General features: G+C 40.7%; 1 protein-coding gene across 1 annotated transcript in view; it reads left to right on the top strand.

Moving 5' to 3' along the window:
- HMCN1 (hemicentin 1) overlaps positions 1 to 19,485 on the top strand; it is a 427,446-nt gene that overhangs the window by 367,929 nt on the left and 40,032 nt on the right. The window contains exons 82-90 of the mRNA XM_036272178.1: positions 1,200 to 1,390; positions 4,395 to 4,608; positions 6,335 to 6,469; positions 6,883 to 7,073; positions 8,603 to 8,684; positions 13,517 to 13,786; positions 14,570 to 14,740; positions 14,857 to 15,027; positions 19,254 to 19,424. Of these exons, the coding sequence (XP_036128071.1) occupies positions 1,200 to 1,390; positions 4,395 to 4,608; positions 6,335 to 6,469; positions 6,883 to 7,073; positions 8,603 to 8,684; positions 13,517 to 13,786; positions 14,570 to 14,740; positions 14,857 to 15,027; positions 19,254 to 19,424 (1,596 nt within the window). The remainder of the gene's footprint in view (positions 1 to 1,199; positions 1,391 to 4,394; positions 4,609 to 6,334; positions 6,470 to 6,882; positions 7,074 to 8,602; positions 8,685 to 13,516; positions 13,787 to 14,569; positions 14,741 to 14,856; positions 15,028 to 19,253; positions 19,425 to 19,485) is intronic.

Here is a 19,485-nt window from a genome sequence, read left to right as displayed (position 1 = left end):
TCAAAAAAAAAAAAATGGAGTTTACACAATAGCTTTATTTTGCTGAGACCAACTGTTGTGCTGTCACTTTTTTAAAGGTATTAAGATGCATCCATTTCTCACTGATGTGTTCAAATAATTCCAAAGTTCATTATTTCGGCAAGGAGAGTATTTTTACTTTTTGAGCCAAATATTCTTTTTTTTTTTTATCCTCACCCGAGGACATTTTTGCATCTTTCTTCAGATAGAGCGGGAGGGAGAGAGGGGGGAAGAAGAGAGAGAGAAACATCAATGAGAGAGACACATTTACTGGTTGCCACCCACACGACCCCAACCAGGGCCAGGGACAAACTGCAACCAAGGTACATGCCCTTAGCAGGAACCGAACCTGGGACTCTCTGGTCCACAGGCCAACACTCTAACCGCTGAGCCAAACTGGCCAGGGCAAGCCAAATAGTCTTAAAATTTCAAAGACTTTTCCTTTAGAATATCTTAGTTCTACATCCACTGAGGTATTTTTTTAGTCCACCAAAACATTCTATTTATCTTTATTGTCTAAATTCTAGTTCAAAAAAAAATAGAGTCACAGGAAATATTTGGTATTGCAATGCAGAGAGTAATGAAATCACTATAAACATTTTTTTTGACAGTATGAAAACCAAATCAAATGTCTTGACCTGGTTTTACTCACATTTGTTGTAACACGTGAAATGCTACAATACCTTGTTTTCCTTGGTACTTGGTGATATTCAATATGCGTAGTGTTTCATAGTGCTTAAACTAGTAACTGTTCTTAGTTTATTCTCACAGTATGTCTGTAATAGGAACCCAGCAGTTACACAAACACAGAAGCATTTTCGTTTTTTGTTGTTCTTGCATGTTGTTTGTTTTTGCTTCACTGCAAAAGGACAGGAGACTTGAGTAAGAAAAGTCAGCGAGTCAAATTCAATGTAAAGATTTTCAACCCTGTTCTAAGTCATTGGCTCTGAAACTGATTGTAAATATACTCAATAAGTTCAAATCCATTACAATTCTTGCAGGCATCAAAAATAGTGATCGCTTTTATAGTAACAAACAAAACCAATATTGTAATAGATTTGTTTTAGTATTTCTAGCAAATTTGCCTTCAAAAGAGTCTTGTGTGTGTTACTTTTCAATGTAAATAAAGATATTATTGAACTCAACATTCCTGAGTGACCACCTAATTTAAACTCCTCTAGTGCCGCCCAAAATCCAAAGCACGGACGTGTACTACACGGTCAGTGAGAACTCGCAAGCTGTTCTGCCATGTGTGGCTGATGGAATCCCCACACCAGCAATTAACTGGAAAAAGGACAATGTGCTTTTAGCGAACCTGTTAGGAAAGTACACCGTTGAACCCTATGGAGAACTCATTCTGGAAAACGTTGTGGTAAGTGTGACAGACATGAATAGATACACTGAGCCCGATTGTTAGTTTATCTTCTTCCTTTTAATATCTCAACTTGGAGATTTTTTTTTATCCTCACCTGAGGACATTTTTTTTTTTTGCATTTATCTTCAGATAGAGAGGGAGGGAGGGAGGGAGGGAGGGAGGGAGGGAGGGAGGGAGAGGGAAACATCGATGTGAGAGAGACACATCGAGTGGTTGCCACCCACACGACCCCAACCAGGGCCGGGGACAAACTGCAGTCGAGGTACATGCCCTTAGCGGGAACCGAACCTGGGACTCTCGGGTCCACAGGCTGATGCTCCAACCGCTGAGCCAAACCAGCCAGGGCTGGAGATCTGTTTGTAAATAATGAAAGAAAAATACTCTTATAAGTTCAGATCACAAAATTAATGTTATACATATTTAATTTTATGTCCCAGGTCTGAGACTAGATTAAACAGATAGTAGGAACTCATAAATGGCCTCCTTCTAAAATTGTCACTTTATTTTGATGTATATCTGTTTTCTCAGAAGAAATTCTGAGTGCCTTTGTTACATGCCATACTTATACCCGTGTGTGGGAATGGCCAGAAGAATGGAGATGTACGACAGTCTGATGTGGTATTAAGCAAATACATAAAGCAGGTTTTTGTTCTTTCCAGGTTTCTAAACAATCCTTTGGAATCATTGACAAGGGAACTAAAGTCTTAGGGATCTGTGCACGCTGTGGTTCTTTTAATACTCTTTTAATACCCCACCCATCTGCAGAATTATAGCTATCAGAAGCATCTCAGTTTTTTAGCAGCTGTCCCGTTGAAGAGGAATGTTTGTCTATACTTACCACATGATTTTAAAAAATTGTGTCTTTTGAGAGTATCACACTTGGCACCAAATATTATACATAATTCAAATGTGAATCAATTTCAGAGTTTTTGTGCAAAACTTATTCCTTCTCATTACCCTTTAAAATGCCTACATTTCATTACTAAATCTTGGTGGACCTAATTTGAACAGATTAAAAGGATAAAGTTGATCCCATTCCCTTTTCAGAATAGTCTTGGCCACGAACCAGACTCTTAGTGATAGGCCATGTCAGCAGCCCCGACTCAATCACGTGCCAGTAGAGATTGTTTTTCTTCCAATCTCAGTTTGCCTCAATGGTAAGATGGGACATTACTTTATGTACCACTAATAAAAGAAAAGGAAAAAAAAATGTAGCCTTGGCCAGTTTGGCTCAGCGGTTAGAGCGTCGTCCTGCACACCAGAGTCCCAGGCTCGGTTGCCGCTAAGGGCACATACCTCGGTTGCAGTTTGTCCCCGGCCCTGGTTGGGGTCGTGTGGGTGGCAGCCACTCGATGTGTCCCTTTCACATCGATGTTTCTCTCTCTCTCTCTCTCTCTCTCTTTCTCTCTCCCTCCCACCCACTCTATCTGAACAAAATATGGAAATAAATGTCCTCAGGTGAGGATTATAAAAAAAAAAAAAGAAAAGAGTAAAGGATGACTCAAACATTTGAGAGCAAAGGAAAGACAAAACAGCCGTCACCTGAGATGAGGCCACAGCTGGAACAGGAGGGGAGGGGAAACCGGGAGTTCAGTTTTGGACATGAGTTTAAGATGTCTTTTAGGCATCCAAGCAGAGCATTGAAATGAGAAGTTCAGTATAGTTGGAGTTTACAACAAAGATCTGAGCTGGAAATACTAGTACTCAATAGCATATAGGTGGTATATTTTGTTTTTGTTTTTGTTTTTATCCTCACCCGAGGACATTTTTCCATTTTTTGTTCAGATAGAGTGGGAGGGAGAGAGAGGAAGAGATAGAGTAACATCGATGTGAAAGGGACACATCGAGTGGTCGCCACCCACACGACCCAACCAGGGCCGGGGACAAACTGCAACCGAGGTACGTGCCCCTAGCGGGAACCGAACCCGGGTCTGTCTGGACCGCAGGCTGACACTCTAACCGCTGAGCCAAACCGGCCAGGGCAGTATTATTATTATTATTATTTTTATCCTCATCTGAGGACATTTTTTGCATTTATCTTCAGATAGAGCAGGAGGGAGAGAGGGGTGAAGAGAGAGAGAGAGAAACATCGATGTGAGAGAGACATATTGACTGGTTGACACCCACACAACCCCATCCAGGTCAGGGACAAACTGCAACTGAGGTACGAGCCCTTAGTGGGAACCGAACCTGGGACTCTGGTCTACAGGCTAATGCTCTAACCGGTGAGCCAAACCGGCCAGGGCGCATATAGGTGCTGTTTAAAGCCCTAAGACTGGATGAGTTCACCAAGGAACTGAGGGCAAATAGAGAAGAAAAGAGGACTAAAGACTAGGACCTCTCACATGCCAACTTTAAGATGTAATGTTGAGGGTGAGCCAGCAGAAGGAGACAGAAAAGGAGCAACCAGTGAGATTGGAAAGAAACGAGGGGAGCAGGGTGACCAGAAAGCCCAGTGAGGACATGGCTTCACGGAGAAGGGGGTCATAATGTTTTCACCTGCCACCAACACATCTAGTCAGATGAGTGCCAGGAACTGGTCGTTGGATTTAGCAAGTGAAACCAGATTTGCAGGTAATATTGCCTACTCTTGCCATTTCCATGGAAAGTTTGGTGGTCTTTGGTGCCACATTACCCAGAGTGCCAACTGTACTGTGAAGATGCAACCAGTCTTTAGAACTACTTGTTCTATATTTGCACAATGCAGAGCAGAAGTACACTAGCTGTTTAATACACTTGAGAATCTATAGTTTTCTGAGCTCTTATGACTATAAAATGCTAGGGTTCTGTAAGGTAGGGGCTTTTGTTTCAACTCTCATACATATGAACTTACGTTATGCTCAGAGCTAGCCAGATGGACCAGACTACAAGGAGATGAAAATGTAAACTTTCTTTACATAAGAATGCTCCTTTGGGGACCAAGTTTTGTACATGTATGTATTCTATGCAATGTGATGTGCGAGTATGGGATTTGAAGCACTGTGATTTTTCTTTATTTCAGCCGGAGGATTCTGGCACCTATACCTGTGTTGCAAACAACGCTGCAGGTGAAGACACACACACTGTCAGGCTGACTGTGCATGTCCTCCCCACTTTTACTGAGCTTCCCGGAGACGTGTCGTTAAATAAAGGAGATCAGCTACGATTAAGATGTAAAGCCACTGGTATTCCACTACCCACGTTAACATGGACCTTCAATAACAACATCATTCCAGGTTGGTAATTCACTTCTTCAGAAGAGAAAAAATACATCCATAAAGAATGCTAACCCAATCTTCATTTTCTTTAGCTGTGGGAATTGGTTGAAAGTGACATGAGGAATTGATGGCTTGCCCTGGCCAATGTGGCTCAGTGGTTGGGTGTCATCCCGTGTACCAAAAAGTTGGCAGTTTGATTCCTAATTGGGGTGAGCTCAATCTCAGGTCGGGGGGCATGCAGGAGGCAGCGGATAGATGTTTCACCCTTACATCAGTGTTTCTCTCTCTCCCCTCTCTCTTCCTGTCTTTAAAGAAAAAAAAAAAAAGAATTGGTTGCTCTATGTTCTGTAAAATGTGTACCTTTGCCTGAATTTTTACCTTATACCTAGATATTGCGTTCTTGTCATTCTTATCAAAGGATAAGTTCATCACAAACCATGTATTGCGGGACATAAGTAGATTTTTTTAACCTAAAAATAATCTGTCTCCCCCAGAAGAAAACTGTATCATAAATACTGGCACCTAAGTTCATCCCCACTGTATCTCCTTCATCACTAATGAATAGATTGAGGTGGCTACTGTTTGTCCTGATTTTACAAGAACTCTGCTTCTCACGGTATGCGTCCCTCTCTATTATAGTGTAGATCGATTACGTAGATTTTCTGGTCAGTATGTGTACTACATGTTGAAGTGATTAGTGCCTGGGACCCAAGAGCTGGGAGGATGAGTATCTCCTTATTTGTTAGACTTTGTCATCAGCCTAAAGACATTGCAGTAATAAAACTTGTCCAAAATTGAGTTCTGAAATATTGCACTCTTAGCATTTAATAAATATCTTGTTGGCAAATTAGTAATAAGCTTGAGTTTTTTCTTTTATAAATTTGATGTTAATGACTGGAATTCATCAACTATATTGCCTTATTGATAGTAGTATATATCACTAAGGAAAAATAACACGCAAACATATCCAAGTACTGTTTTCTGATGGTATAGTACTAATTTAGTTGTTTAAATTTTAAAGCTTAATTTTTCACTTAATGTCAGGAGTATGAATTTTAAAAGATAGTTTGAGGAAAGCATGCAAGGTAAATATACCTAACATAATTAGATGTTGGCTGGTCTAATCAGAATCTTATTTAGAATCGATTGTTTTGGGATTAACCTGATAGTGTATTCCAAATAGTATGACTACCTTTGTTTATATGATCACCATTTATGGAGAAGCTTAAATTATTACAAATTTATTTGCGTTGTCATTACCTAACTGGCATAGGTTTTCATGACATCCCCTCTGACCTGCCAAGTCAGTTGATTCATCACTGAAAGGTTTTCATGTTCTTGATGTAAAAAAAAAAGTGGTGGTGGGATAAATTAAATAGAAAATGTCATATTTCTGAATGAAAGATTTTTGAAACCCAGAGAGACTATGAGCTAGATTTAGGCAATACTTTGAGATGAAAGGTGTACTTTCAATCTAAAATAATTTTTTAAATGTTTGTTTTTATTCTCTTTTCCTGTTTTTTTCCTGCTGTTTTTCATTCTTCAAACAAGCATCTATAGACATAGCAAACAGCTCAGAGGAAGGGATCCGTGGAAAAGGCTTTCTTCCCCAAGGTCATGATGAGATCTCTGATTCATTTGCTGACCAACACATAAATCTAACCTGCAAAATACTGAGCTGTTGTGACTGTTTTCCTAGGTTACTGAGAGACGTTTGTGTTGTTTCCTAACTTGTTTCTCTCAGCCCACTTTGACAGTGTCCGTGGACACAGTGAACTTGTTGTTGAAAGGGTTTCAAAAGAGGATTCGGGGACTTACGTGTGCACCGCAGAGAACACTGTTGGTTTTGTGAAAGCAATTGGATTTGTTTATGTGAAAGGTAGGTAAAAGTGCTCTACTTTTCATTCATAATTTATTTCCAATAAATGGTTTGTGTTTTGCTTCTTTATTATGTAGTAATACACCATAACTTCAGTTGATTAATCCAGTTAACCCTGATTTACAGATGTGCAAATTCTTAAGAAATAGAATATTATGAACATTCAGCGTAGGCAAGTAATAACTAAAGAGATCGTTTGGCACAAAGTGTAATCATCTGTTTCGATTATTGAAACTGGTGAGATTATCTAGTTGACTAGCATGAGCAGTGGATTTTAGAAAATTAATGGGGTTCAAGAGTAGACATCCCCTTCTTCACTAAATGATCTTTTTAAATAGCTAAAAATCACAAAGACGTGATCAGACCTTCCTTTTACTTATACTTGCCTTGTGTTTTGGGTTTTTTTTCCCCAGAGCCTCCAGTCTTCAAAGGTGATTACCCTTCTAACTGGATTGAACCACTTGGTGGAAACGCAATTCTGAACTGTGAGGTGAAGGGAGACCCCGCCCCAACCATCCAGTGGAGCAGAAAGGGGGTGGATATAGAAATTAACCACAGGATCCGGCAACTTGGCAATGGTTCCCTGGCCATTTATGGCACTGTAGTAAGTCACACTGAAACCGTCAATATACACGTCAACTGCCACCATGAATGCCTTTCTGTAGGTGCCTTGGACGGGAAAAGTGTCTTCTGCATTCTTATTTAAATTATAAAATCTGAATAATTGATTCTTATAAAACACTGAAACAGTGGTTCATATAAATTTTTTTTAGCCCTTTCAAAGAAGCACGAGCAATAAAATAATTTTTCTACTTTGTTCCTGATCATTGACCTATTATTTAGCATCAGTAGAACAGGAAATTGAGGAATTACAAATAAATTATAGGGCAGTTTTAACCACTAAGCCAATAACTATATATTAGGCTTTCCAAAAACTTGAGTAGTTTGGAAAATGAGAGGTGCTTTAAGTTATTCTAATTTGGGGGTCACGTGAATGAGATATTTTATCTAAAGATTTCTCAACTAGGCTACATATGGGTAACTTTGAATTCATTGAAATAATAATTATTATATACTATCTAATCACCTAATCCAATGGACCACTCTCAGTCTTCTACTCTTGTGGTTTGATTTCAACATTAGATATTCTTGATTATCCATTAAATTTTGAAATGATATAGACCTGTAGCTGCCGAACACTAATGAGTCTCAGGTTTCTTCATTATCCTTCTTCCCTCTTTTGTCTGCACAAATATTACTACTTCTGTAGCTGCTACTGCTTCTAATATCAATGTTAATACTTACACAAAATTTTTTCACCGTGCAGTTTCAGATGACTAAATATCTATCTCCAACCTTGAAACTCTTCCAACTTCCATTTACAGTTCCCGACTAGAAATTTCTATTTTGATAATAACTGGCACCACCACTTGAACATCTAAATCAGCATTTATCTTCCTTCTCCCACACTCCTCCATTTCCTGCAGTTCAGTTTTCCTTTAATGACATGTTTCTGTTAACAAGACCAGAATTCTTCTACGCATGAGGCTTTTAGCACATCTGTGACTCTTAGTAGTTGTTGAATCTACACTCATATAGTACTTATTTTTATACTACATACATATAAATTTTTGGATTACATTCTGTGTTTTATAGTGACCAGTAAATTAGCTTTTCCCTTTCTCTCCTAAATTTCAAGCTATCTGGATAGAAGCTAAGCTCCATTTTATTTTTCAAATTAACTAATCCGCATTAGAAAGGGCTCTATTTATTAATGTGTCCTGATTATTTTAATGCTTTATAAATTACTGTAAAAATAGCATCAGCATTTGACCTTTAGGAAGGTCATTTGGGGTAGATGATTATTTTAAAATGCTATTTTTGCTTTGGTTTCCTAGTAATTATTATCCCGGAAAGCAATAATAGGTTGTTTCAAAGAAATTCAGGCTGGGAATTTCTTTCTCTTCTTCTTTTTTTAAACCTATTTATGATGTTAAATATATGTAGGTGTTTCTATTTCCATTAAAATGCCGGCTCAACAAAGGACACTTCCTCTGAGGCAGCGGCATGGTGAGCTAAGTGACTTGCCCTGCCCCGAAGCTCACATGTTCCTAAACTCTGCTCTTCCCGCAGAACGAGGATGCCGGCGACTACACGTGTGTGGCTGCTAATGAAGCTGGGGTGGTGGAGCGCATCATGAGCCTGACCCTGCAGAGTAAGCTGCTTAATTAAATCCTAATTAAACGCCTGACTGAGCAGTGTTGCCTGATAAGGAATGTTCATTGTCCTTTACTTTATAGCAAGTACATGAGTGGTAGCTTTAGAGTGCTGTTACTTTAGTTCCCGCTGCCCTTGGAGCAAGTGTTCCCGCGCAGAAGGCGGAGACGTTTCTCTGTTTATGTGACACGTGCCGCCCCGAAAGCAGTTGGTGCAGGGCAGGGCTTCTTGTTTGCTCGTGCGCAGGCTGTTCAATCAAATACTCTTGTAATAGTTCGCACCGTTCTTGTACAGTGCTTACAAAGATGCCATTTGATGGTACCTTAAAAATGTGTATTCAAAGTAAAGACTAATGGAAATGAATTTAAAAGCGCTCCAGGTCGATCACTATTTCCACGAAGTAACTGTGATCGGGACAGGTTAGCATGCCCGTCATGAAGCCCGTCTGTATAAGGACAGAGCTTTCATACCAGAAAACCAGGAAGGGCTCCAGTGGCCCATTGGACAGTCCCCAGAACCATTTGAGGGGCTGACGCGAGGACAACGTCATTGCGATGAGAACTTAAGCGAACCATCTTATTTTGTGAATAGACTCAGTATTGAACAGGATGAATGTACACTTTCTTCATTCACTTTTGAGAGATGCTATTGACTGATATTTACTAACAGCCATTTGCCAAATGACTTTTCTGTATAACGTAAACATTGAATAGATATTTTAAAAATATCTAAGACTGTTTTTCTTCCAGCTTTATTGAGGTATAACTGACAAATTGTAAAAATTTAAAGTGTACAGGGTGATGATTTGATACACGTATGTGTTGTGACGTGATGACCACAATGAAGTGAATTAACACCTCCAGCACCTTACCCAGTTACTGTTTATTTTGGTTTTATTACTTTGGTGAGAACACTAATGATCTATGCACTTCGCAAATTTCTAGTATACAGTACAGGATTCTTAACTATAATCACGGTGCTATACATTAGCTCCTCAGAATGTATTCATCTTATATCTGAAAGTTTGTATCCTTTGACCACCATCTTCCCATTGTTCCCACCCTCCAGCCCCTGGAAACCACTAATCTGTTCTCTGTTTCTATGAGTTAGACTTTATTTTTAAGATTCCATATATAAGTGATACCACATACAATTCGTCTCTCTCTGTCTGGTTTATTTCATTAACATAATACCTCTAGTTCCATCCATGTTGTCTCAAATGGCAGGACTTCCTTCTTTTATAGGGCTGAAAACAGTATGTGTGTGTGTATACACACATTTTCTTTATCCATTCATCCATCAACAGACACTTAGGTTGTTTCCATATCTTGCCAAGTACATATTTATTAAATGAGAACTTTGTGGCATGTTATTAGAAAAAAAGTAGAGTTCGATGGTTAAATAAGTCTAAGGAAAAAAAAGATTAAACACAGTTCATTCATTTATTAAGTATATGAAGAGCACCTGCGATACTCAAAGCCCTGCTTGAGTATATCAAGTTTCTTTACTGCAGGTCTTTCCAAAAATGTTAATACGCTGATGTGAGTTATGACTCAACAAGAGGAGGATATAAAATGCCACATTTCCCGAATAAATGTCATTTCCATGAAAACGTCTCCCCTCTTTGTTTGGGTGATTGTAGGTAGAACATTGCAAGATTAATATCTTCTGGGAGAATGTTCCACTGACCCAGTTTAAGACAGGATGCATTCGATGAGCTCATTTACACATACTGACGGCAAACTCATTTAAATAAATGAGGCATATAAAAGAAGCCAAGAGTGTAATTTAAAAATATATAAGATTAAAGAACCAGATACAGTGTCTTCGTTTAGAAAAAATTGATCCTGTTTGACTGATCATTATGTGACTGATGGAATTAAGTCTGCCTTGAAAGATGTACATAAGGAATTTTATTGTTGAATTAATTCACAGCCTTGTGTGCAATTGGAAATGTTAATATATGGAATCAAAATTAAGATTCTGAGTTTCATTTGACACTTTCTTTGACCATAATAACAGGAGCAGATGAGCTCATTTAGTCGTTATGTTGTCGTTTAGTGTTGAGTGATTAATGTGAAGTATTTACTTTATTCAGCAAGTTTATTGGATACATAATGTCATCTGAACACTGGGAGAGAAATAAAAGCTCCGGCACTGGCACTGAACGTTAATACCAGCAGGAAGGCAGTTGTGTCGAATGATGTGGGTGTTTATATAAACATTGTATTAAGGACTCTCCCTGAGATTCAAACTGTGTATGAAAAGACTGCACGTCAGCAAACCTGTACATAAAATACTAGCCTATTAATATCACAGTAAAACACATTTTACTCTCTGTTTTATTTTATGTTCTATTATTCCAGATACATTTCTCAATCTAAAATATGCAGCCACCACCCTGAATGACCTGATATTGATTCCCTCTCATTGAGTAAATCATCCTACCTTTTAATTCAATCACCAAAACACTGCTTTCATTCCATTATGTTCCTTCAAGAATAGACCAGCTCCCCTTTGCTTACATATTTAATCCTCCTGATTTTTCCAACCTATAAATCCTTCTGATTTTCTTTCTCTTTTTTTGGTATGTGCCCCTAGCGGGAACCGAACCTGGGACTCTGGTCCGCAGGCCGACACTCAAACCACTGAGCCAAACCAGCCAGGGCTGATTTTCTTTGAAGAGTTTAAACAAATATTTAAAACCTTGTATGCCACAGGACGAATCATCCTTTCAAAGCTAAATCTAGCCCTGGCTGGTTTGGCTCAGTGGTTGGAGTGTCGGCCTGCGGTCCAGAGAGTCCCGGGTTCGGCTCCCGCTAAGGGCATGTACCTCGGTTGCAGTTTGTCCCCGGCCCTGGTTGGTCGTGCGGGTGGGAGGCAGCCACTCGACGTGTCCCTTTCACGTCGATGTTTCTCTCTCTCTTCCTCTCTCTCCTTCCCACTCTATCTGAACAAAAAAAATGAAAAAATGTCCTCGGGTGAGGATTAAAAAAAAAGCTAAATCTATCTCCATACTATTCTCTTCTCTCCAAGTAGGCTCCCTTCTCTCATGTATAGTCTTACCCATTTTGGAAAATGCAGTCAAGCGTCTATCACTCGTGAACTCTTTCACATTCTATCTCGACACTGTAGACTTGTATGAAGATCGATGTTCAGTCAGCAGCTATGTACAACTTCTTTACATTCTCTCCAACGACTTCACTTGAGCGGGTATCATCCCCTGTAGAAACTCTTAACCCCTCCCTCCTTCTTGAAACTCCTTCCTTTGGTTGCCAGGATACCGTTTTCTCTGCTTTTCTTCCGACTTCGGTGATCAGTTCTTAGGACATCTGTGGGTTTGTTTTCTGTCCATCTCTTCAGTGAGTGTTGCAATCCTTCCTGTCCTAAGCCCCCTTCCTCTTACTTTAGGCTCACTTTAAGCCGCCTTCTCCGCTCAGGAAAGACTCGCGGATCTGTAGTTCTCGCCCGTATCTTCATTCTGACCTCCAGAAATGAACCTTCATTTTCATCTAGACATTTCTGCAGCCCTGTCCCACAGACAGATACCTCAAGCTCAACGGTCCTAAATGGTGGCGAATCTTCATTCCTTACTCCCTCCCAACAAATCTGGTCTGTCTCCCATGTTCTATCACATTGCCCAACACACATTGGATTGCCCAAGTCTAAACCCTGTGGTAGGTAATTCCTCCCTTAGTTCATGCTGTTCGTCCTGTTAGTTCACACTGTTTAGTTCATAGTTCGTCCTGTCGTTTCTACTTTCTTAATAATTCTTGAACATCTTCCTTTTCCTCTCCGTTTCCAGTGACATGTTTTCATGTGATTTATTTTTGTTTGTTTGTTTTTATTTGTTTGTTTTGTTACAGATGTTTCTCATTTTTCCCCCATTGGCCCCTCCTCCCCTCCCCCCATCCCATCCCCAGCTTTGTTGTCTATGTTCATTGGTCATGCTTACATGCATGTAAGTTCTGTGGTTTATCTCTTCCCCCACAAACCCCCTCCTCTGAGGCTTGTCAGCCTGTACCCCACCTCCATGTCTCTGGGTTAATTTTGTTCAGCAGTTTGTTTAGTTCATTATAAGTGGCTTATGTTCCCATATCTCCACACATTTACGTACCCTACTAAATTGTATTCTACCTATCCTATTACTTAGTTCTATAGGTATATTATAACACGACTAAATAATTAGTTACCTGTCTGTCTTACCAGTGAACTCAGAGCTCCTTCAGACTAGAGGTGGTATCTGTTATTTCTATGCCCTCAGCATCTAGTACAATGCCTTGGAAATAGTCAGCTCTCAATCTGTGTTTACTGAATTAATGAATGATGACTGGTAATGAAAGATAAGTTAATAATGATTCTTTACCACAATAATTATGTAAAAGAAAAAAATGAATCTTCACCATGAATAAAACAGCAACGGTAACAACAGTACTAATAATATGCTGTGCTTACCCCATCAAAGAGCTGTGTTTACCCCATCCTAGTAGAGTCGAAGGGAGTCTTCTGAGTCAGGCACCACTGGTTAAGGGCACGAATGCTCAGGGAGGTCGTAGGTAGTGGAAGCAGAACTTGAATTCAGAAAATGTGACTGCAGGTGCCATGCTCTACACTGATCTGCCTAGAGAGTCAACATTTTTGACATTTACTGAATAAAACAGAGCTTTGAAAATTCTATCCATAGTGATTACAACCTTAGTAGTGGAGAAACTACAATGTTTTATAAACAAATTAACTTCATTTTTAAAATAATGTTACTATGTAATATTGATTAAAATGTTTATATTACTCCATGAAAACTAAGAAACATTACGTGCTTTTTTCCCATAGGTCCTCCTATTATCACTCTTGAGCCAATAGCAACGATTATTAATGCTGGTGGCAAAGTCATACTGAATTGTCAGGCAACTGGAGAGCCTCATCCAGCCATTACATGGTCTCGTCAAGGGCATGCTATCCCCTGGGATGACCGAGTTAACATGTTGTCCAACAACTCGTTGTATATCTCTGCTGCTCAGAAAGAAGATACATCTGAATATGAATGTGTTGCTAGAAATTTGATGGGTTCTGTCCTTGTCAGAGTCCCAGTCACAGTCCAGGGTGAGTGTGATCAGATGGATATTCATATTAAACAGCACCCTGGGGCAACTCAAATTATAAAATTATTAAGCGTCTTACTCCAAGTCACCTTTTCCCTTCAGGTACTACTTCTGTATTCTGGAGCTAGAACAAAAATCACGTCACAATTTACAGACTGAAGGGACTAAATACAGATTAGAGCTGAAAAATACCACGTTAATCATTTAAATTCCCAAACTGAATTTCTTACTGAAAAACAGTCAAATTTATTCTCAGAAATCAATGTGTATATTTTGCTTGAAAAAAGAAAAAAGCCCAGCTGGTGTGGCTCAGTGGATTGAGTGTCATTTCATGGACCAAAAGGTCCCTGTTGATTCCTGGTCAGGGCACATGCCCAGGTTGCGGGCTCAATCCCCAGTAGGGGGCGTGCAAGAGGCAGCTGATAGATGTGTCTCTCTCACATCGATGTTTATATCTCTCTCTCCCTCCCTCTCTCTCCCTAAAAAATCAATAAAAATATATTTTTTTAAAAAGACATATTCAAAGGGTTGACAGTATATATAAACTTCTTGGCTGCTTACTCTTTCATTAGCCGTGTCTGAGCGAGACAGGTTGGAGCTGGGCAGAAAGTCTCATTAACTGGAGTCCTCTCATGCTTTGATTTTAATTTGGCCACAAAGGAGAGCTTCCGCCAACACTCAGAGTTGCGGGTTCAGCGGCAGACCAGTGCATGCCTGAATGAAATCCGTCTTGCAATGTCTGTGTTTACTAAAACAGAGACCAAGCAGAATGTTCTCTCTGCAGTTCACGGTGGCTTTTCCCAGTGGTCGGCTTGGAGGGGCTGCAGCGTGACCTGCGGGAGGGGCATCCAGAAGAGGAGTCGTCTGTGCAACAACCCGCTCCCGGCCAACGGGGGGCAGCCCTGTCAAGGCTCAGATTCAGAAATGCGAAGCTGTCAGCATAAGCCGTGTCCAGGTACGCCCGTCATTCCCCAGAGCCATGCTCATTTCTGTCCCCTCGCTGCGGACTGTCCCAGGAGGAGCACTTTTCGTTCAAATGGGCCTGACGGTGTCATGTCACACCTTCTGCAGTGGATGGGAGCTGGTCGGACTGGGGCCCCTGGGAAGAGTGCACGCGGAGCTGTGGACGTGGCAACCGGACCAGGACCCGGACGTGCAACAGTCCGCCGGCTCGGCACGGCGGGCGGCCGTGTGCGGGGGCTGCTGTGGAAGTGATCATGTGCAACGTGAGGCCTTGCCCAGGTGAGACTCCGCCCACGAGCGAGCGTTCCCGCGCCCCACTCCATCCGGGGGTTATGATGACCTTCTCTTCTTCATTGTGCAAAGAGGGCGTGGCCTCTACCCTGGCGTAGATTCCTGCTCCGTGTTCTTAGTTCTGTCTCGCGGATACACTTGTGGAGGTGGAGCATGAATCGCTGTTAAGTAAAATGCCTGATTTAATTGAACGAAATTAAAGGCTCCAAACCGGGGTGCATTTAAAAAAATTTTTGTTTTCTTTATTGATTTTTGAGAGAGAGAAGAAGGGAGAGGGAGAGAGAGAGAAACATTGATGAGCAACAACATCGACTGGCCGCCTCCTGCATGCCCCCAACTGGGGATCAGGCCCACAACCTGGGCATGTGCCCTGACCTGGAACTGAACCAGCAACCTCTTGGTGCATGGGATGATGCTCAACCACTGAGCCACACCGGCTGGACCGGGGTGCATTTTTAATCGTGTAGCGAAAACGTAAGTAATTACAAAGTCATAAAATCTTCCACCTGATGACCTTAGGTAACACCTAATGCAGTCATTCATTTTCAGGTGAGAGAAATAAAGCCTAGGAGAGTAAAGCGTTTCTCAAAAGCACGCACAATTGGTGAGGGCTAAAATAATAATAGTCACCACCGATTAAACACACTTGTCATGTGCTAGGAACCGTGCGTGCTTCGTATACACGCTGTGTATGACGTTGTGAAACAGCCCTACCACACAGGTGTCGGGGGCTCTTTGAGATTGCAGTGACAGAGATCGAACTGACATAAGCTGGAGTCCGAATTCTGCTTTCAGGTAGGATCGAATCCAACCCGGTGGCCAGTATTTCACTAGCGTGTTCTCCGTCTCTCATCTCTGCTGTCCTCTCTTGGCCTTATTCTGCTGTAAACTCTTCCCACGTGGTGGAAAACATGACTGCTGGCAGCTCCGGCTCACAGGGGCCTCGTGATCTAAGGCCTTGGAGACAGACTTCCTCTGTCTCCGAATTCATAGCGCCCTCTGGGAAAGGGCCCTGTTCGACTGTTTGGACCCTGTGCTCACCTCCGCACTTGAGTCCAGGAGAGGGACACGCTGATGGCCAGCTTGGGCTGCGTGCCACAGGGTGTCAGGAGGGCCAGGGCCTCTTGTTGGATGGCCTGGAAGAAACCAGAGAGTGGTTTCTATCCAGAGCAGTGGCTGCTCATTCATTTACCCATTCATTCATCCAAAAAAAATATTTATTGAGCACCCATCTGAGCTCAAGGCACTACTCTGATTGCTCGAACTAGAGTGATAAACAGATCATAGCGTTCAGATATTGACAAGCATACAGAACACACTCAAACAGTAGAAGTGATAGAGAATAACTAGGAGAGACACCTTAGTGGAGATGGTTGAAAAGGGAGATATTGACAAACCAAAATGAGATCGTTATCCACTGCATTTGGGAGTATTGCATCCTACTGTACAGATGAGGAAAGTAAGAGGCAGAGAATATATGATAATTAATTCACTGAAGTTACATGGCTAGTACAAAAGAAAGCAAGGATTTGGACTCAGGTCGATCTGACAACTCCCAGACCTATGTGTGTAGATCCTAGGCATCTTGATTTGCAGTTCAGAACTTCTATTACATTATCAAAATAAAAGACTGTCATGAAACCTTAAAAAACATAAACCAAAAAAGCCAAAATTGTAGTTTTTTTTAATCTTAAAGAATTAGAAAGCTAATTATAATAGTATCATATGTCAAAATAAAAAGAGCCAGAAATACCTGATTATCGCAATCTTTGTACAGTTTGTCAACTATGATATCCGTATAATGAAACGTTAAATGATATTTGTAGATGTCCTTGGTTTCCTGAACACTTCCTTACTTTCTGGTGCAAGTCGATATTTTAGGCTCAAAAGGATTGGTATCTTCTGAAGTGGGCCTTTCTGCTGCCATTTGACAGGCATTGTCTAAAAAAAATACATATTCTTACAGGTGGCTTAAAGAATGAGCATTTTTTAAAGTGTCTTTGAAAATCGTTGAGAACTTTGAGTAAAGAATGGCCCTATTGGCTCATAGCTCACTCCATGTAGTACTTACCTGTGCGCTGCATTGATCCTAGCGCTTTTCAGCTACAAACTCCTTACTCCTCACCCTGACCCTAATAAGGACGGTCCTTCCATTACCCGGACGGCAGATGATAACCTAAGCACACAGAAGCCCAGGAACTCCTCTAGGGCTGCATGGTTAGTACGGCATCCGGTCCTGAGCCCCTGCGAGGACCACATTCTATTCTTTACAGAATCAGAATTGCAACACCGTGTAACAGCAACTTCATCTATTATATTCTGCATCTTCCTTATATACTGACTCCTCCGCGGTTGTCTTCATCAGTATTGTCTAGACACCATGATGTTTTATGCCTTCTCTGGTTGATATTATCACTCTCCATTTTTTCCTGTTATCGTTTCATTCATATAAAAGAAACATTTCAACTCCACCACATTTTATGTCATGAAGTTCACTTCTGGTTAAGATTTTCTGTATTGATTTAAAAAACTAAGATCTCCAGCCCCAAACCCTTTATTTATATGTAATAGAAACTACACAGATAACTGAATGAACATCGCCAGTTATAATCCTCCAACAAAAATGCATCTATGCTGCCAGACTTTATATTGTAAGAGGGATGAGCTTTTGTTAAGCAACAGTCTTAAAAATAGAACATATGAAAATAATTGGAACAGCAGAATTTTTTAAATCATATAGTTCGTATATAAGGACTGGGAGCATCAATAATCTGAATTAATAAAAAAATCGTTTTGAAAAATATCTGCCAAATATTTAAAGGCTTTCTCCTTTCCTTTTAGGTTTACTTAAATACTTTTTAGTACAGCTGAAATAAATCTGTGTGACTATGCTTGCCTGCATCTACAAAGTACAGGGATATGTAGTCAACTCAATTAGAAAACAGTTAATGAAAAGAAAATGTAAGATGTGTTTTAAAATTTTTCTCAACAAAGCAATCAAATGGTAATTTCATTACTTGGTTTTCAACTTATTCTTGTGGTATCTTATAGGTTGTTAAGAGAATATTTAGGCCCAGCTGGTGTGGCTCAGTGGTTGAGCGCAACCTATTCACCAAGAGGTCACCGGTTCAATTCCCAGTCAGGGCACGTGCCCAGGTGGTGGGTCCGATCACCAGTGGGGGGCATGCAAGAGGCGGCCAGTCAGTGTTCTCTCTCATTGATGTTTCTTTCTCTCTCCCTCTTCCTTCCTCTCTCTCTAAAATCAATAAAGAAAAGTAATAATAAAGAGAATATTTAGACACAGACCTTAAGGCCCTGTTTTGGTTCCTATCTGCGCTAAACTGGGTGACCACAAAAATATACTTTCTGAGCCCCGCCTAGAAACTACCCTCTAAACAAATGTGTGATCTGATACTGACTTATACACAAAGAGACCGTAACCTTGATTCTCGGCCCACGTACCTGGTGACAACACAAGGTCGTTGCAGTCGAGTGGTCAGACGGTGTCCTGTGGTAGTTGCCAATGGAAGGCCTTACTAGCACTGCTTGGAAAATACTGCTCACTGTTTCTGTTGCTGTTGTGTTGGAAGCAGGTGAGTGTGTGATTCAGAAATTTTAATTCATGAACATTATGTAATGGAGAAGATTTTTGTCAAAGAGTTACAACTGTGCAAATCATCCGGTTGTTGAAAAATCCAAGCGCATTTTTAAACATAGAGCTGAATCGGGTTAAAGATGTGGTCTTGCAATCCGGGGTCCAAGTTATCACTCTGGAAACATCTGTATTGCCTGTGACCACACCTGGATCTGTTATCTAGCCTTGCTCCTAAGCTTCTGGTCCTTCACTTTCCCCAAAGCATAGAGCACAGAGCACAGATGAAAGCTTATCTATCCAGGATTTAAAAACTCAGACTATATTTACATATAGTAGTTTGATTAAATTTTACTTTAATAAAATAGTCCCCTTGAATAATGGTAAGCATTTATTTTGGCATTAGTTAGCCTTCTGAATTTTCCTATAGACACGAATTTCCATGAAAATCTAACCAGAAGGAGAAAGCAACAACATCACTCATGTTTTCTTTGGTCCAATTTTAATTATTTCAGATTCTGAGCTCATTGAACTCATTACTGAGTTAATTTACTTCTCTATTTTTTGTTTTATAACAAATATGGTTCTGTGACTTGAAACTTTGTCTCTTGGATGTTTGCAGTTCATGGAGCCTGGAGCCCTTGGCAGCCTTGGGGTACATGCAGCAGGAGTTGTGGGAAGGGTACCCAGACCAGAACGAGGCTGTGCAGTAACCCACCACCGTCGTTTGACGGCTCCTACTGCGACGGAGCAGAAACACAGATGCAAGTTTGCAATGAAAGGCATTGTCCAGGTACCAGAAAGACCATGTTTACACCCTTCGTAAGTTAACAGCTCCCTCTCGTCTAGGTGGT

This window comes from Molossus molossus, unplaced genomic scaffold (genome assembly GCF_014108415.1).
Source record: "Molossus molossus isolate mMolMol1 unplaced genomic scaffold, mMolMol1.p scaffold_m16_p_20, whole genome shotgun sequence".
NCBI lineage: Eukaryota > Metazoa > Chordata > Mammalia > Chiroptera > Molossidae > Molossus > Molossus molossus.
Note: the sequence above shows the minus strand (reverse complement) of the source record. Positions and strands in the feature narration are given on the sequence as shown.